At 40.3% G+C, this 20,259-nt stretch overlaps 1 protein-coding gene across 6 annotated transcripts in view; it reads right to left on the bottom strand.

Annotated features, from left to right (window-relative positions):
- The window catches only part of sertad2b (SERTA domain containing 2b), a 71,031-nt gene that overhangs the window by 30,315 nt on the left and 20,457 nt on the right, over positions 1 to 20,259 (bottom strand). For 3 of the 6 annotated variants that reach the window (XR_005630836.1, XR_005630838.1, XR_005630837.1), the window contains exon 2: positions 6,687 to 6,808. Coding sequence is in view for 3 of the 6 variants with exons in the window: in XM_039738006.1 (XP_039593940.1) it covers positions 17,383 to 18,411 (1,029 nt within the window). In the remaining 3 variants the exon portion in view is untranslated. Of the gene's footprint in view, positions 1 to 6,686; positions 6,809 to 13,292; positions 18,416 to 20,259 lie in introns of those variants that run through there. The other 3 variants (XM_039738006.1, XM_039738008.1, XM_039738007.1) reach the window with 1 other exon arrangement.

The following is a 20,259-nucleotide window of genomic DNA, read 5'->3' as shown; positions in this document are numbered from 1 at the left end:
AGTGTCTGTGCGTGCCTGTTTATGAAACAGAAAGCCCGTTTAAGAAGCACATAATGATTAATAAATGGTCAGGGAGCACATGCTACTTTAGTTACGATGGGATTTGAGAAAATAGTAAATTAAACCTTGATTTTAAGATGCAGTTTACAATATTCTACTTTAATGACAAAATAAACTATGAGATTAAAGTCTACGTTTCAACCTTTTTTTCTTTACTGTGTCCCTAATTTCACCTTGACTTTGACATCTGAGCACTTCTTTTTTTATTTTGGACACTTTCTGTGTGACTTTCTGAACTTGAAAATATTAATAACTAGCAAAATACCCGCGCTTCGCAGCGGAGAAGAAGTGTGTTAAAGAAGTTATGATAAAGAAAAAGAAACATTTTAAAAATAACGTAACATTTGCTTTCTATTCATTTGCATAAGCACAGTCCTTCACCAGCAAATATTTAATGTTAGCTCAGACCCGGCAGTTTCTGTCGCACTTTTGCTGAGTTTGTGCCAAACACTATTCTATCCCTGACCATCTCATTTTCGTTTGCATAAGCACAGTCCTTCACAAGCAATTTTAACTTAGTTATAAAGTGATCAAAAGTCTCGTTTATACCCTGTGTCTTCTCATTAAACTTGTATCTCACGAATATCATATTCGTCGTAGGCATGACAAACGCCAGCGGCAGCGCGTCTATGAACTTAATTTAATCTTAAGGTTTACACCGTGCTTTGTTTCCGCAGTAGCTGCACTTATGAATTTGCTTGTATGCGTCACTCGCTTCATATTCTTTTGCTGCCTTCTCAATTGTGTAATGCGTTTTTTGTTCAGCGCTCTTTGGAGCTCTTCCTTGTTCTCTACATACTGCGTTTACAGTCAGTTCATGTGAGCCACTCTCTTGTGTGATCTTGCGATATCCACGGCTTTATTTAATGTTAGCTAAGACCCGGCACTTAAAAGTTACTCTCGCACTTTCGCTGAGTTTGTGCCAAACACTAGACCATCTCATCTTCGTTTGCATAAGTACAGACCTTCAACCGCGGATATTTACCTTATATGGGCAGGCACTCAATTATGTGGGAGGCGTGATGATGCGGGATGCAACTCTGCCTCACACGGCGACCAAGCTGCAAGCTATGGTCGTATATATGGTCGAAAGTAGGTTCCAGTTCCACCTGCCTAACTTTTGATTGTTGTAAGCTGTAAGGAATGAGCCTGCCAAATTTCAGCCTTCCACCTACACGGGAAGTTGGAGAATTAGTGATGAGTGAGTCAGTCAGTGAGGGCTTTGCCTTTTATTAGTATAGATAGATACGCTTTTCCTTGCCTCCACTTTGCATGTGGATCTGCACTGATTCTGATTCTGACTCTCAGCATGGACACCTTCACTTTAACGGCCATGTATGTAAATCAAGAGAATAAAATAAAATGTTGGCTTTATATTGGTTCTGTTCTACCTCCGTTCTTGCCATCCCCTTTTAAAGGAGTTTTCTTGCTCCATATTTTTGGTCGTATTTGAGCTCAACAGCATGCTCTCGTTTTGATCTCATTTTACGGTGATTCATCACATTGACCTTTTTTTTGTTGAGTAATGTTTCGCAGAACGCTGCTCTTCTGACTCACACCACTGAATTGTCGCTCAAACTCAGAGGTGCACCTCATGCCTCACTTACTAGATGTGAAGGCCTGACGTGAAAAGACTCCTCAGTTAACGCACAATCTTTGTTCTGACATGCTGGTTTTAGCCAAGTGAGTAGAACAACAAAAGGGAGGAGAAGACACAACATGTGTTTTTTTTAGCTAGAAGGCACTGGGTCTCCACTGGGTTCACCTTCAATAAATATAACAATTTGTTCGATGTGATCATCTTTGCTGTGCTTTTTCCTAAAGGTGCCATTGTTCTGCTGTATTCCAAACAGGCCTGTGGGCGAGTGCTTGAAGGCATAATGCATTGTTAATCAATGTATCTTTCACCCCTTGTGCCATGCAGTAGCAGTGACTGGATGTTTGTGCCACAGCAGGTTACAGTCTCCTAAACTCCACAAGGTGAATTCTGCACAAGATGAAGTGAGACCTCCCAGCCAAGACAGCAAGCTGTGTTTTGGGGGATTTTCTAACTTCTGTGACATGCCCAGACATCACAGAACAAAAAGGAACTGCTCAACAGAAAGTAGAAAACTGCTCAGAACGGGCATGTTGGAGACAAAAAATGATAAATTTATCAGACGCCACCAAAATGGTTATTTAAACAAGCTGCGCTACAATGGATAAATACATTTGTCAAAAGTGCTGCCTTTTGAAAACATGAAGTTCTCTGACCACTCCATTTTAATCCATTATTCTTAAAATACAAAGGTTAACTATGCTAAAAGTGAACCACACTGCCAAATATCTTGTGAATTTGGCAAAATCCCCTTTGTGTAGATGCCAATTTTTAGTTCACATTCACATTTATTTGCTTAGCAGATGCTTTTATCAAAGTGACTTTCAAAAACATGTCAACATAATCAATTAAACATCAGTCTGGGGGCTGTTTTAGGTGATCATGACGAGCAAAGAGCTCAAAACAAAATGCAAGTGAGTTACAACTCCTATGTCATAAAACCTAAAGGCGGATTTCTATTTCTGCGTCAGGCCTTACGGTGTAGCGATGTGCACAGGCCGCGCTGTAGGCAGTATCGTTGAAAGCATCACACCGTATGCACGTGCCTGAACGCTAGTTGGCAGTGTTTGCAGCATGCAAGAAAAGCAAATGATCCATTAACACTCCTCTTGCTACACATATTCTTCCACAGGCAAACGTATTTGTCCCTCACATTTTATTTCTTTTTAACTTTTTCATACATTTAACAACTTCCAAATGAGAAGACAAATGTCAACATGGTTCAGGAAATAGATAATTACCAAACTGGCCGATCAGAGTTGTCAGTGTCTGCGTAGTGTTCAAGAGGTGTGTGTCGGCGTACCTACAGCATAGGCTCGAACATAGAGAGTCCTAAACACACTGAGCGGGTCAGGATTTCGAATAGAAGTTGGCAACTTGTTTCACCAGGCAGAAGCTATGCATGAAAAGAGTCTGGAATGAGATTTGATTCCACACAGAGTTGGCATCACCAGACACCATTCATCAGCAGACCTGAAAGGGTGAGAGGCATTATAAGAATCACACGTGTCTCCATATGGGTGCTGACCCAAAGACTACTGCGTAGGCAAGCGCCAAGGACTTGAACCACAGGGAGCCAACGTGGTGATCTGAAGAAAGACTGACACGTGTCTGTCTCGGCTGGCTGATCACCGGACGTGCCACTGCATTTGGAATCCTCTGCAGCAGCTTGGTGGCACATGTTGGTTCCCCTGCCAGCAGACAGCTACAGTAGTCCAGACACAACAAGATGAATGCCCGGACCAAGATTTGTGCTGCAAACACTGTGTCAGAATTTGACTCTCTTTTTAAAGTGAACATTGGCATATACAATATGGTTCTGTGTGGAACATTTTGTAATAAATCAAGTAACAGGTTTATGTGTAATGTTTAGATCTCTAGCACAATAAACAAGCTGCTTCCGGTAAAATGTCATCTATCATTTCTGCCAATTACTACGGCCAATGGCACAGACTTGTCTGGCTATAATTTTTATTGACTTCCTTTGTAAGATTCTGAAGACTTTCGGTTACTTTTTTCTTTAACCAAGAGTTACACAATAAAAGAGACGCAAAGTTAGCCCGCAGAAGTCGTCTGTGCCATTAGCAGCACTGATTGATTACATATTAAGAAAATGGCCGAAACGAAAACCTATAGCTACCGCTGTCCTCTTTTGCCCGAGTTCGACATCCTTGTCTAGCTCACCCTGTACAAGTCACAGCCTCCATCAGTCACCAAGTAAATGGAACTGAAGCACACTATTACATTAAGAGAATATCTGATCATCAGAATTCAAACAAAAGACCTTGAGTTAGTCGCATGGAAATAACACAGAGTTACTTCAGTGATAACTTCAGATTTAATGGGTACAAAACGCAGGTTTAGCTGGCAAGAGGGGTTGATTAATTCATTTGAATTCCAAACTTTAAGAAGCCATGGATGGCTAGATTTAATTCCAACATGTGAGACCTTTCTCTTCAAAGGTATACATGGAACATTAGAAAAAAGCTAGAAGAGAACTTCTTCTTCTAATTCCTCTTCATCTCTTCCAGCATCTATGTGGGGTTGATGTTCTTGATTAACAAAATGCTTGGTCCTGCACCGCCTTGCCAGTTTCTTCCAGAACTTTTACTTTATCCATCCAACTACACTTTGGCCTCCCTCGCTTTCTCTTCCCCTGTACTTTCGTTCCCATCACTCTTTTTCCCTCATATTCATCATCACATGTTCAAACCAATTCAACTTACTTTTCTGCACTTTCTTAGATATCTCTCCCACTTTTGTTATACCTCTCATTATCTCATTTCTTATTTTATCCTTTTCCTTTGTAACTCTACACATCCATCTTAACATCCACATCTGACTTCTTCTCCTGCACTCCATTTACTGCCCACGTCTCAGCTCGGTATATCATACCACTGTCTTAAAAACCTTACCTTTAACCTTCACCTTAAAGCTTGCTTCATTTTTCCAAACTAATATCAAGTCATGTGTTGAAGCTGTTGCTCTCTACCATGCCACTTGTTAATCTGAGTTCATGGTTTGGTGTCTGAAGAAACACTTTCCAAGGTGTACTCTTAATAAGTTCAATCTGTTCCCCGTGTCTGTGGTGAGCTGGCGCCCTGCCCGGGGTTTGTTTCCTGCCTTGTACCCTGTGTTGGCTGGGATTGGCTCCAGCAGACCCCCGTGACCCTGTAGTTAGGATATAGCGGGTTGGATAATGGATGGATGGATGGATGTTCCCCGCGTTCCTGCTGAAGAGCTCCTTTTAAAGTATCAGCTGGGATCCAACGTGCCAATTCCCTTCATAATTTTAAACACTTTGATCGTGTCGCCTCTTAGTCTCGTTCACTTAAACTGTAAAATTTCAAATCCTTCAATCTTGCCTCTTATAAGCATCTCAAACTTCACACAGCTAGAATCTGCGATGGTTCTACTCATGATAAGAAATAACGAAAGAATGGAGACAACCACGCCAGCTCTTACTGTCAGTCCATGGCCGCTAATCAGTCACCATCACATCGTAGTTATGGCAATCAAAAAGCATCTTGTTTTGTCTGGGATGATACTTTTTAAAGAATGCTGGGAATATAATGAAATACTGCAAATAGCTGATCATCATTAAAAAGTATACAACTAAACTCATCTTTGGTGCATGAAGATCAATGGCCGATGTATGCCAAGCTCATTTCTGACCTTCATTACTGGCTTTGGCACAGAACTGCAGCCTGCCCATTAACATTCACAAGAATATGAAGACTCCACACAAACAGCATCTTGGTCAGGATTTGGACTGAAGACCCTGCAGCAGTGAGGCAGCAGAATGAAGCCCTCTGCCGACATTTATGCTTACACCTCTCTCGTATGGATTAGGCTTCTCTCCTGTGCTGTCTGGATTTTACACTGGCATGTCCACTTCTTTTTTTATTTTGTATGATTTCTGTTTCTGTCAGATGAACTTGGCTAGGTGTGCACTAGATTTGATCTGCTGGGTGGTACTAATTTGGTGGTCTGCTTAATTGAGAAAATTACAGCCATCGGACACACAACACACAGCCTATGTCAGCCAGTCACAGACTTACACATATGGTGTCACCAAACCAAACTTTTTATAACCAAACAGCATATGAAAGTGACTACAAACTGGCTGCCACGGCTAGAGGTAGTTAGTTAACTCTTTCAGGGCTGATGTCGACTTTTGTCGAAAGGAGTTGACGATGATTATCAACTGTAAACTGTGACAAAACCAACCGTTATGTTTTATTTGGACTCTCGTTGCGGGAAGGAAAGTAAGCTTCATTGGTTTGACCGAGATTTCCTGCACTTGTGTGAGTAGTAAGGGGCAAACAAGAGCAAAAATGGCATGGACATAATGGCGAGAGAACAAAGAGAATGAGGCTAAGGATCTATGCTGGTATCCAAAAGGTTGCCGGATCGAATCCCCATCACTGCCAAAACAGATGCTGGATGCTGGACCCTTGAGGAAGACCCTTAACCTGTAATTGCTCCAGGGGCGTTGTGTGAAAACTAACAAATTCCTAATACAAGAAATTGTATAAGGTTAAATAAGTTTTGCCTATTATCTCTGAACTGGACTTTGACTTGTCGAACTCAGATTTTGATACGTGATCAAAAATGAATGTGAGGTTCCAGCTTCAGCTGACTGATCCCCAGCTAATCGTGGGGCTGAACAGGTTCATGTAGATGACACGCCAACAGTAATGTTCACCAGGAGGACTGCCACTTAACAATGGCAAAAGGTAGATTGCAATGCACTGTGACCGCTGCTGTTGCTGCCCTAGCCATGCAAAGACAGCCTGGCAGCAAGCCTGCCACACATTCATGGCAAACTGGCAGCCATAGCATGCAGCAACAGACATTTTATGTTGATTTCTGTGTGAAACCATTGCTCTTCAGAAACTATGTTTTTTGGAAAAAACTATTCAGCCCTTAAAGAGTTAATGAAGATGGGAAATATGAAGAAAAAAGGAAAGCTACAACAATGACTAAAATACAGACATTAGGGTGCCATCTAACAAATGAAACTGACCATGTCACTCTTGGAAGCTGTTTAACTTCTTCACGGGATGCATCTTCATAGTTCAACATGATGACTATGTCCCGTGATGGACGGGGGTCTTGCCCTGGATGGATTCCTGCCGTGTGTTTCTGCTGTCATGAGAAGAAAAGACAAAGATTAGGAAACTACAGCCATGCATGTATTTGTACCCCAGTGACCTGAGTTTAGATTAAGGTCACTGTCTCTCCTGCATGTCATAAAGGAGCTTAGCATCAGGAAGGGCATCATGCTGTAAAAACCTCTGCTCTGATATCTCCAAAATATTTGGTAAGCCCAGAAAATCGTCACTAAACAGACCCAGAGCAGTAGATCTACTTGTAGATTTAAAAACAAGACTGCGTCATGTAAAAATAAATATTACCCAGCTGAAAATGACAAATGTGAAACACTCCTTGTGTCGATGAGTCAGGGATGACTCAGGCCAGCAGTCTTTGTCATTTGCTGCAGTACAACGGAATGGAATGATTTGTCCACTCACCATTATGAGCAAATTTGCTAATGGAAATTAACAAGTTGTCCCAGCAAGTATGCAATTGTTTGGTCACACTTCACACTCCTGCTGGAAGGAATGATTAATAGTGAGCAACTGGACAGTAAATGACCCAAGTGCACTGTCATTAGTAGGAGCCTTCCATTTTGTGACTCCCATTTGGCTCAAGCTTGTGTTAACAGAACAAGAGAACCAGATCTGGGCAGGGTACTAAGCAACAGCAGGGCACACTAACTCAACTACCATACCAACCACTGGATGTAGGAAGAAACAAGGGTACTGGGAACAACCAATACTGACAGTGGTGATAACAGTAATGGAACTCTGAGCAATAAGAAACTTCACCACACTAATATCTGAGCTAACGCTCCCCAAACCCGATTAATACAATTCAGCATCACAGGGAGCAGAACTGGGCACAAGACAGGAACCCAGTGACTGTTCAGCCCACTCACATACATGTGACAGAGATCACTAAATCTCCTTCTTTATCTGTATTCTTTATCTGCTTTTAGGTACTCTTCTGGTGTGCATTAATAATTTCTACATTAAAACATTTAGAACAGTCTAGACGAGAACAGGCCATTCAGCCCAACAAAGCTTGCCAGTCCGATCCACTTATTTCTTCCAAAAGAACATCAAGTCGAGTTTTGAAAGTCCCTAACGTCTTACTGTCTACCACACTACTTGGTAGCTTATTCCAAGTGTCTATCGTTCTTTGTGTAAAGAAAAACTATCTAATGTTTGTGCGGAAATTTACCCTTAACATGTTTCCAACTGTGTCCCCGTGTTCTTGATGAACTCATTTTAAAATAACAGTCTCAATCCACTGTACTAATTCCCTTCATAATTTTAAACACTTCAATCATGTCACCTCTTAATCTTCTTTTGCTTAAACTGTAAAGGCCCAGCTTTTAATCTTTCCTCTTAATTCAACCCCTGTAGACCTGGAATCAGCCTAGTCGCTCTTCTCTGGACCTTTTCTAGCGCTGCTATGTCCTCTTTGTAGCCTTGAGACCAAAACTGCACACAGTACTCCAGATGAGGCCTCACCAGTGTGTTATAAAGTTTGAGCAGAACCTCCTTGGACTTGTACTCGACACATCGTGCTATATATCCTAACATTCTGTTAGCCTTCTTAATGGCTTCTGAACACTGTTGGGAAGTCGATAGCTTAGAGTCCACTATGACTCCTAAATCCTTCTCATAAGGTGTATTGATTTTCTGACCACCCATTATGTATTCAAACCTAATATTTTTACTTCCTATGTGTAATACTTTACATTTACTGACATTAAATTTCATCTGCCACAAATCTGCCCAAGCCTGTATGCTATCCAAGTCCTTCTGTAATGATATAACGGATTCCAAATTATCTGCTAATTCACCTATCTTGGTATCATCTGCAAACTTAACCTGCTTGATACTTATATTTCTATCTAAATCATTTATATATATTAAAATAGCAGCGGCCCTAGCACTGACCCCTGTGGAACACCACTCATAACATCGGCCAGTTCTGATGAGGTTCCTCGCACCATCACCCTCTGCTTCCTGTGTCTCAGCCAATTCTGCACCCATCTAAAAACATCACCCTGAACTCCCACTTCTTTTAACTTGATGCCCAACCTCTCATGTGGCACCTTATCAAGTGCTTTCTGAAAGTCCAGATAAATAATATCATAAGCTCCACTTTGATCATAGATGATGATCTATTTTATACACATCACAGAAATTGATCTTTGGGAATGATGTGTATGGTCAGTCAAAACAAGCTACTGGTAAGAATATTCTAAATCAAAAGGGAACACCCACGCTTGGACTTGGTCTACATTATTATTATTATTGTGTGTATATCTGAAAAGACTTTTTTTTTTTTTTGGTTTGGCCTTCCATCCTTACGGAAACGTCCACATGACTACCAAAAATGCTCTCCAAAGTGTATACATATGAAAACACTGTGTCTTGTGTAGCAGTGTGGGATGGGGAAAATGTAACATTTAGAAAATACTGACATATGATTATCATGTAATCAGACATCAGACGTGGTCTTATCTTTACTGAAGGTACAGTCCTCTCCCAGCTCTACATCAGTCCACTTGCACTGCACCTTGAAACGCTGGAATACAGTGCTTTGTGAAAGCATTCATCCTTCTCAGTGTTTGTCCTGTTTTGTCGCATTACAATCTGGAATTGAAATAAATGTTTTTATGGATTTTAGGTAATGGGCTTCATAATATAGTCCAAATTGTTAAAGTGAAATGAAAACAAAATACCTTGTATATACTGTATGTAAAAAAAGTAAAAATGGAAAAGTTGTGAGTGCATATATATCCATCCCCTTTGCTATGAACACCCCTAAAGAAGATCTAGACCAACCAACTACCTTCAGAAGTCACATAAGTAGTTGATAAGGGTCCACCTGTGTGCGCTCAAGGTGTCACATGATCTATCACGTGATGTCTGTGTAAATAGACCTATTCTGTAAAGCAACATGAAGACCAAGAAGCACTCCAAACAAGTCAGGAACAAACATGTGGAGAAGTATACTGTAGATCAGGGTTGGGCTATAAAAAATACATAACAAACTTTGAATATCCCACAGAGCGCCATTAAAGCCATTACAACAAAATGGAAAGACATGCAGACCTGACCAGAGAAGGCTGCCCACCACAACTAAGAGAGGTCAGAAAAATGCCATTACTTAAAAGAAAAAAATAGGAAAACGTGTTTGGAGTTTGTCCAGCGTGTGGTGGGACTCCATAAACATGTGGAATAAGGTTCTGATGTCAGATAAGACTAAAACCGAACTTTTTGGCCATCATGGAAATGCCATGAATGGTGCAAACACAACACTTCCCATCACCCGAGAACAGAGTGAAGCATGGTGGTGATTGCTGCTTGCTGCGAGGATACTTTTCATTGGCAGAGGCAGGAAAACTGGTAAGGATTGAAGGAAAGATGGATGGCAATAAATTTTAAATACAGGGCAATTCTAAGGAAAACCTGTTTCAGTCTGCCAGAGATTTGAGACTGGGACGAAGGTTCACCTTCCAGCAATGAACCTAAACATACTGCTAAAGCTACACTAAACTGAAATAAAGGAAAATATTGGAATGTCTTAGAATGGCCTAGTCAAAGCCCTAACTTCAATCCAATGGAGAATCTGTGGCATGACCTGAAGACTGCCCTACACCAACACAAGCCATCTAACCCAAAGGAGTTGGAGCAGTTTTGCCTTCGGGAATGGGTGAAAATCCCAATAGAGACATTCAATAAGAGACTTGCAGCTCAAATTACAGCAAAATGTAGCTCAACAAAGTATTGACTTCTGGGGGTGAATACCTATGCACACTCAAGATTTCTGTTTAACCTCTTAATTATTGTTTGTGTAATGATAAAAAATATTTTGCACCTTCAAAATGGAAGGGATATTTTGTAAATCAAATGGTGCTAACCCCACAAAAATCCATTTTAAATCCAGGTTCTTATGCAACAAAACAACAAGGGGGATGAATAATTTTGCAAGGCACTGAATTTTGCCACATTTATTTTGGTGGGCCCCCTAACCTTTATATTCCATGATTTCAGTTGCCTGGTACCCATTTGGTAACTTTTAAAAAACAGCCAGTTTAATGTTAAAACCCGGTTTAAGGTTTTCTTCAGTTTTGATTTCAATCTACAGTCATATGAAAAAGTTTGGCCTCTCAGTCTGCATAATAATTTACTTTAAAAAAAAAAGATAACAGTGGTATGTCTTTCATTTCCTAGGAACATCTGAGTACTGCGGTGTTTTCCAAACAAAGATTTTTAAGTGAAGCAGTATTTAGTTAAAAAGAAAAACTGGCTGTGCAAAAATGTGGGTCCCCTTGTAATTTTGCTGATTTGGATGCCTGTAACTGCTCAATACTGATTACTTGCAACACCAAATTGGTTGGATTAGCTCGTTAAGCCTGGAACTTCATAGACAGGTGTGTCCAATCATGAGAAAAGGTATTCAAGGTGGTCAGTTGCAACTTGTGCTTCCTTCTCTTTGACTCTCCTCTGAAAAGCGACAGCAAGGGATCCTCAAAGCAACTCTCAAAAGATCTGAAAACAAAGATTGTTCAGTCTCATGGTTTAAGGGAAGGCTACAAAAAGCCATCTCAGAGGTTTAAACTGTCAGTTTCAATTGTAAGGAATGTAATCAGGAAATGGAAGGCCTCGGGCACAGTTGCTGGTAAACCCAAGTATGGTAGGCCAAGAAAAATACAGGAGTGGCACATGCACAGGATTATGAGAATGGTCACAGACAACCCACAGATCACCTCCAAAGACCTGCAAGAACATCTTGCTGCAGATGGTGTATCTGTACATCGTTCTACAATTCAGTGCAATTTGCACAAAGAACATCTGTATGGCAGGGTGATGAGAAAGAAGCCCTTTCTGCACTCACGCCACAAACAGAGTCGCTTGTTGTAAGCAAATGCTCATTTAGACAAGCCAGATTCATTTCGGTGCTTTGGACTGAGCAGACAAAAATTGAGTTATTTGGTCATAACAAAAAGCGCTTTGCATGGCAGAAAAAGAACACCACATTCCAAGAAAAACACCTGCTACTTACTGTCAAATTTGGTGGAGGTTCCATCATGCTATGGGGGCTGTGTGGCTAGTTCAGGGACTGGGGCCCTTGTTAAAGTCGAGGGTTGGATGAATTCAACTCAATATCAACAGATTCTTCAGGATAATGTTCAAGCATCAGTCACAAAGTTGAAGTTATGCAGGGGTTGGATGTTTCAACAAGACAATAACCCAAACACACAGTTCGAAATGTAAAAAGGCGTTCATGCAGAGGGAGAAGTACAATGTTCTGGAATGGCCGTCACAGTCCCCCTGACTTGAATATCATTGAAAATCTATGGGATGACTTGAAGCAGGCTGTCCATGCTCGGCAGCCATTAAATTGAACTGAACTGGAGAGATTTTGTATGGAAGAATGGTTAAAAATACCTCCATCAAGAATCCAGACACTCATCAAAGGCTATAGGAGGCGTCTAGAGGCTGTTATATTTGCAGAAGGAGGCTCAACTAAGTATTGATGTAATATCTCTGTTGGGGTGCCCAGATTTATGCACCTGTCTAATTTTGTTATGATGCATATTGCATATTTTCTGTTAATCCAATAAACTGTTGAAATACTACTGTTTCCATAAGGCATGTCATATATTTAAAGGAAGTTCAGCCAATGATAAACAAAAATCCAAAGAATTAAGAGGGGTTCTCAAACTTTTTCATATGACTGTATTTAGTGTTTGCTCCGTAAACAAACATCAAGTGTGGCCAACTAACATGTCCAATAGAAATGGCCTGAATATGCTTGTGAAACAAGAATATAAATATAGAAATATAAATAAAGCAGGACATTGCCAAAAGAATGCTACCTCTCAACTCCATTCAATAACAAAATGTATCATTTATTCAAATCTTCGGTTGGCTGTAAAATAAGTACTGGTAAAACACAAAATTTGGAAACACTGTAATTTGACGTCTACACTTGTACTCAAAGTAGTGGAAGTCAGTTATCATGAAGAAGGCTTATGAAAAAACAATTAACTGCTGCTCATGGTTCTCACATTGCTGCTTTAAATGAGCCAAATTCAAGTACATACCGAGTGAGCAGCAACTCCGTAAAATGTAAAAGTCCATTTTCTAACCCATTCATCTTATTCAGGGTAATGTGGAGCCAGTGCCCAGTCCAACAGCACAGGGCACCTTCTCACCTGGTGCCAGTTCACTGTAGGGGGCCCACTCACTCATGTTAGGCCAATTTGCACTGTCATTACTGTGATGTGTACAGTGAAACTCCTAAACTGCCACGATACGTTTACTTTACTTTTAAACTTGTCAAAGCCCAGCAGCATAACATGAAACAAGACATTTCAGAATAACCAATTAATCTTAACATGCACATCATGGGAGAAAGACCCAAACAGATGGAGGGAACATGCGCATTGCCAAAGACCAGCCCGAGACCCTTTGGAACTTTGAGGCAGCACCTTTTCAGCCCAAAATACTGTAGGCATGAAGGAATCGATTACACCGAGCCATTTTCTTTTATAACAGTTTATTGTATAATATAAAACTACAAAAGTAAGACTGCTCAACTGGATGTACATTTTGCCCACTTTGTATCGGGAGTCCTAACCTTGATGTGAAGAGTGTCCCCCCTACACCCCCCAAACAATATGTTGGTAAAATTGCATAGAAAAGGCACAGCGCTTGGGTCTGTGAGAAAAATACACCTTCCTTTCAGAAATGACATGAAGCCACTCTTGGGGCGGAGGGTGTCTGATATCCAGGTCATATCACTAATACCCTTTCTTCTGTAATCTAAGGGATTTATGCCGTACAGTTTAAAGAGGGAAAAAAGCTGCCACCAAAAAATGTAGCTGAAGCTAAAAAAAATACATAAAATCTGCCCCGGTTGACACTGTCTAGCGTTTTCAATTGATATCCTATTTGGTTGGACAAGCTTGGGATTGAAAACCTCTTAATGACAACCATGTGTACAAAAACACAAGAGTGTAACAGAGTTAAACAATACTGGAGACACAGGTCCCTGAAGTTCAAGTGATGGCTGGAAGGGTATATCACATGTGAACCAAGACTCAGACAAAAAAAAAAAATGAATTAAAAATAAGCAAGCCAGAAATGCAACCCCACCACCCCATCCCTTCAATGGCTTCCCATGTTATTTCCCACATCCACCCCATCCCACCCCAAACAAAATATACATTCTGACAGGAGAGTACATTCCCACCATACATTCTATACACATTACAATCAAGAATATATCATCACAAAAAAATAATAAATATATTTACAACAGGAAATGAGAAATAAATAAGTTAAAATCACTTCAAAACCAAAGCTGTTTGCTTTTCTTGGTCTCCCGCCTCTCCCTCCTTGTCACTTCAAACTGCCCCCTTTACAGGTACTGATCTGTTCAACGTTAAGCAGATCCGGCCACTCTAGTGAAGCCCTCCCACTCTGACTGTAAAGCGAGCACCATGACAATGACCGGCACGTTCAGCAAAGGTACGTGGCCAGGTGGAGAGGCCCGACCAGCCTGCCCCATGATGTTCTTTCAATAGTTCTGTGCCACACATCATGCCTCAAATGTAAAGGAGGCTCTGTGTAGCAAGGCAGCAAATAAATACAAATGTCTTTGATCGATTTTTAAGAAAACACCTGGAATTTTAGGGTACCTTGCGCCATATTATTTTGATTTGATAGTCAGTACTAAAGATGGAATTTTAGAAAAAAAATAAGTAATTAAGTAAATCCAGACACACACACAACTTGGTGCATTCCAGTGCAAATCTCCAGGCTCTGACTCAATAAAAATGGCCTAGCGGGACATGAACCCTGCAGACAATAACGTATTCGTCCTCTGTAAATCCAGCTAGGCCAACACAGCAAACCACATGCCCTGACTGTGACATGCACAAGCGTCTGAATATTTTGTTATGCGACTTTGTCAGTCCTCGGTGTCAGGATGCCATTTGCTCGACTGCAAGCCCACTGGGTCTACATCACCATACAAACAGGAGTTTTGAAAATTGGTAGCAGGCACAGGGATGTAAATATTAAATAATATATATTAAATATATTAAATAAAGTTCTCGGCTCAAAGCAAAGCAGGATGAGATGTTAAAATGGAACAAGCTCTTTGGTCCCCCATACAGACTTCCTGCATACTAACCAATAAAGACGAGTCCCCAAACTTCACTGCACCTTTTGGCTCAAAGGGGTGCGTTGAAAATTAGTCATATTTTGAGAAGAATTAAAAGAACAATACCTGAACACATATCATATTTAAGTCCAGAGAAAGGTGCAGCTTAACTAGAGTGCCTGTTAACTCCTTAGGAGTTCCTTCATTGCAGTTACCTTATAAAATGTGTTCAGAAATTTAAAGTGCCAATCAATTTTGAACAGGAGACCAGATCTGAACCATGACAAGAGAAGAGCAGAGATCAAGAAGATATTTAAACATACAAATATATATATATATACACATGTGTATATATATTAATATGCATATTATATTTTTTGGATGATAGAAAATATAATTTAACCTAAAGAAACAAAACATTTGAAATAAATTAACACAGACGTTCCCCCAATGCATGAATTTAAATACTATAGCTTGTAACCAGCACACAAACAGCTAAAAGTACCATTTAAAGCTATACAGGCTATTACAGTTTTGGCAACAGGCATGGATACATTTGCAATAGTATCTATATTCTTAGGAAAAATAATTAAAGTTTTGGTGCAATTAAGTCTTTTATGAATCTGTACACATTTTGACTTCAAAGACAGCTCGCTCACAAAGCCAGAACGTGGGCCATGTGGCGTGAAAATGTAACGCTGAAAGGAGGAGAGAGGGGGAGTCCAAGCACATAAAAATGCCAGGTGATGTAATGCCGAGGAGGTGGGTCAGTGGGGGGTGGTCTCGTGTTTCAGAGGTCACATAGAGTCAGTCTGCCAGCTGCCCTGTTCTCTCTTCCACAGGGAGAGGAACTTTCTTTTACACTTGCTCTCCATGACAAGAGCTGCCCTCTTGAATAAAAAGTGGGGCCTCAAGACGTTAATGAGTCCTGCACGCGGCAGGCCTTTTTATGCAACTGGAAAGGAGACACCAAATCTTTGCATTTTTTATTTTTTTTTGGCTATATTACTTAAGACACCTTTCTTGTTTTGTAATATTAATAGAAAAATAAAAAATATATTTTCAAAAATAAATACAAATTAACAGAGGTGAACACCCCCACCCCTCTGATAAGTGGATTATTTTCACTAATGTCACTGGCTTTTGTTGTCTTTTGCTAACACGCCCCCTGCTCCCCCTTTAAAAAAGTCTTGTATTACCTTTTAGCAGGCAATGTGACGTGCACGAATACAGAAATGTATCCCAATACTCGATGGCTAGCTCAGTTCCAGCCTGCCACCCACAGACACTCTGTTCATCTGGCTGCTTCCCTTTGGTTACCCACCACAAATTACAGGGTACAGTTCCATACTGTACCAAGTATGAAATTCAAACTTAAATCAAATAAATTCAAACTTCATGATGGTTCAGAGGAATAATTAGGTGGGGAAAAAACTAAAATCGGAACCACTATGTCGTCAGTCAATACACTTTTGTCACAGTGAGTGGTAAAGCAAGTAGATTTACTACCAATTCCAAGAAATGCACACAGTAGTTTGTAGCCACTTCATTGCAGAGTGTGTGCACATGCAAGTTGTGAAGAACATGAATCTCAATCAAGTCCACAACCTTCCACGGCCTCGTGTGATGAACATGAATTTGCATCCCGTAAACATCTATTGCAGATCTCGTTGCTTAAGTACTTTTAAATATTCACATATAAAAACATCTCAGAATTTGTAGAAAAGTACAATTGGTGACTTGTACTTCCGAAACAGGTGTATCTCCATGAGCGAATCCTATTAAAATAGCTACTTTTGAGTATAAACAATTATTTTTTTAAAGTTTCATTTAGAAAACAATACCATCAAGTTGCAGAATCTGTACAAAAATATAAAATCAAATCTGGGCAGCAGTTTAAAAACAGTTACAGTTAATAATGCTGACAAGCATTGGACTAGTCAGTGGACAGATGTTGAAAAGTCCAGGGAGGATGAAAAACAAAAAATAAAAATTCACACACAGAACAAAACAACAAATAAAAAAAAAAACGAAAAAAAGAAAACCCTCCCTTCCTCCCAAATGAACCTAAAGGAAACACACATGCAAATAATGGATCCGTAGTCTTTGTGCTTTGCACTTTGAAGTTTGTTTTCGCCACAGCACATCAGCTCATGGCTTTTGAATTTACAGGTAGACACGTCTTTCTCAATGTAGAATTTCAGGACACAACAAAAATAAATAAAGCTCCCAAAATCGATGGGCCATTTACAAAGTGGTCATAGAGATGAAGGCACTCAGACTTTCGTAGAAGCCTAGGTTACATTTCATTTTTCGTCTCAAAGGCAAGCAAACTATGCATGCACATTGTGATGTGCTGGCTTTCTTTCACTGTCATTTATAATAATGAAAAATCTGTACAAAGCCAAATGATGGACACTTCCACAAACTTTTTTATTTTCTTTTTTAATCTCCCTTTTTGATCAGGAACCGACAAGTACTTCCATTATGTGGTCCAATTCTGTGAGGTCCATTTTGAAAGGCTGATTTGGAGGGACTGGCTGATTGTTGTACGGAGATAATGTTTTAAGGAGGTCGTCTGCTGTTACAGGAGCTATTTTGGAGGCTCCTCCTGTGGCAGACGTGTAAGGATCAAAGTCATACATTGAAGTGTCAATATCTGCAAATAGAATATCATCCAGCGCAAGGTCTGTCAAAAAACCTGAAGAGGCAGTCATCTCTAAATTGCTGGGTGATAAAGAATCCGTTTGTCTAGAATCCAAGGCTGTTATGGCTGCTACTTTAGTCTCCTGTGTAACCAGGCCTTCAAACTTCTGAGGACAGACCTTCCCAGAGTCTTTACAGTCTCCTGTAGGAGATGGGAGCGGTGAAGACTGCATACGGGGATCTGGCATTTCAGCCTTTGCTGTCTCAGGGGAGGTAGATGCTGGACAGAGCTCCTCAATTTCATCCAATGCTGATGAGAAGCTATCCTTGGCGGTTTGAGTAATCAGTGTTAGAGGTGGTTTCATAGTCTGGGGTTCGGGGACTGTCTGAGTCACAGGGGAAGTGCAATAAGAGCTATCATCTTCAAGCAGAGAGGCAGGGGTGAGGCAGGAGTCTAGTGGCGTAGTGCTTGTTAGTGAAGAAGGCTGAGGCAAGGGCTGAGCAATGCTAGAAAGAATACTGAAGGCAGGCTGGGCCTCCCGATAGCCATCATCCAGTGAGTTGTCCTGTTGCTGGGAGGGAGTGAAAAACATAGGCCTCAGGCTGCCCTCTTGTTTGAACTCCTCCTGGATTCGCCGCAGCATGTTGTTGATGAGCACTCTCCTCTGCAGGCTTGGCTCTGTCAATGCTCTGTGGTTGTAAAGCTTCATAAGGGAGATGTTGAAAATAGTCTGACGTTGCAAAGTGTAGGACACCTTCGAGGGGCCTTCTCCCACCAGCACCGCTTTGCCTTCCAGCCCCTCTTCATTTTCATCAAATTTCCGCTTTGCCCCTTTACCCAACATATATCTGCAAAGAACAAAAAAAAAACAGTTTCAGGAATGGCACACACAACATCTAGGAAGCTGTGACGTGGACAGGTATGAGATAGACCTTAAACACATATATGCACACACAAACACATTTGATAATTTGATTCAAGAAATATTTACAAATGATAAATTACTACAATTTTAGTCTAAAGATGCTTTTCAACAAACACCAGAAACAAGAACAAGGCTTTTTCATTACGTAAGAACTTGAAAGGAGGTGCTAATTGGTACAATGATAACAACTGCAGGCAATTGACATTGGCATCCTTGTCCACATGAAAGATATGAGGTAGATTACTGTAATCTAATTGTTTTTTTCTGCTTTTTTATTCTGTTTTGACTTTTTTCATTCTTCACTGTCTAAATTTGCACACAACACAGGTATATTGAACAACAATGAAACAAGTTTAGGTCAACAAATACTGTACATGAATGTCATCACAAAAATTTCATTATGATACAGTAATGAAACAAGCTGTTCTGTGCCTAGAGAGGAGAACTGGTAAATCACATGCCTTCCAATTGAGTAAATATGGTACTTTCTTATTACAAATCAAAGTTTCAGTCATCTGCCCAAATGATAGTGGAGTACTTGCACTTCATTTATGATCTTTTGATGATACTGCACAGAAGGATATTGATTCAAACACCAAGAATGAACAATTAAAAACAGACATGACTATGGTCACCTGCCACTCAGTAACTGTGATGTACCTCAGCCTTTCTCAAGGTCTTCTATCTGCACATTAGATTTGGAATCAAGCAAGACATAACATTTCACAGGTGCTCCAAGTTTTGGGAGGAAAAAAGGTGTTAAAAATAAAACCATGTTCTTTATTTGGTTGTTCCTTGTTCATGGTGCAGTAAATTTACGAACACTGTGATGAACGTCAAGAAAACAGCGCAACAGATATAAAAACAGAGAGCCTTCTGGGAGACCAGTTGTTGTTTAATCATTAAACAATCTTACCGGTAGGTTTTATTCATATTAAGAAATATATATATATATATATAAATATATATATATATATATATATATATATATATATATATATATAGGGTGGTCCAGATCTAATTATGCAATTTTCATTACGCTATAACTTATTACGTTTATTACATAGAAAATCACCCGAAAAACCCCGGACCATCGAGAAGTGTGAGAACTGACGACATGAAGAATCGTCTTTGCGCTGAACTGGAATCGTCCCCGCATAAATCAAAGTCATCCAGACGATCTGGATCTGCATAATTAGATCTGGACCACCCTGTATATATAATTTATATATGGAAATAAAAAAGAGCTCATCTTGGTTTTCAATCCAAATTAGTAGGACTAATGCACTGACAAACTGATTTGTAATGTTAGCTTTGGAGCCTGACTACCACGCATACAATCGTATGCAGAATGGTAGCCCCCACCAAGAGTTCCTCCTCTGGTCTGATAGCTTGTCAGTAGGCTCATCTTCACAGACAAAGCAAATAGCCTCTCTATGCCAGGATCAGATTGCCTGCCTTGTACCTCTCAACCATCAAAACTGCCAAGTGTTTACCACACAAACTCCAAACACTAGAAAGGCATTCACAAACACATGGAGACAGTGGAGCTAATACAGACAGAAAGAAAGAATGACCTGCAGCTCCAGCTCAAGGCTTCCTCACACAGAAGAAGACTGTTAGTTGCAGGACATCAGAGGCCGAGGTGTTTGCTTACACTGCACCCCTCTATGGAATTCTCTTGCTTGTCAGATAAGGACTGCGGCACTGAACATCAACATCCAGTTCCACCCAAAGCGTGTGCCTCAATTTTTTTTCCTTCCTTTT

This window comes from Polypterus senegalus, chromosome 16 (assembly GCF_016835505.1).
Source record: "Polypterus senegalus isolate Bchr_013 chromosome 16, ASM1683550v1, whole genome shotgun sequence".
Taxonomy (NCBI): Eukaryota; Metazoa; Chordata; class Cladistia; order Polypteriformes; family Polypteridae; genus Polypterus; species Polypterus senegalus.
Note: the sequence above shows the minus strand (reverse complement) of the source record. Positions and strands in the feature narration are given on the sequence as shown.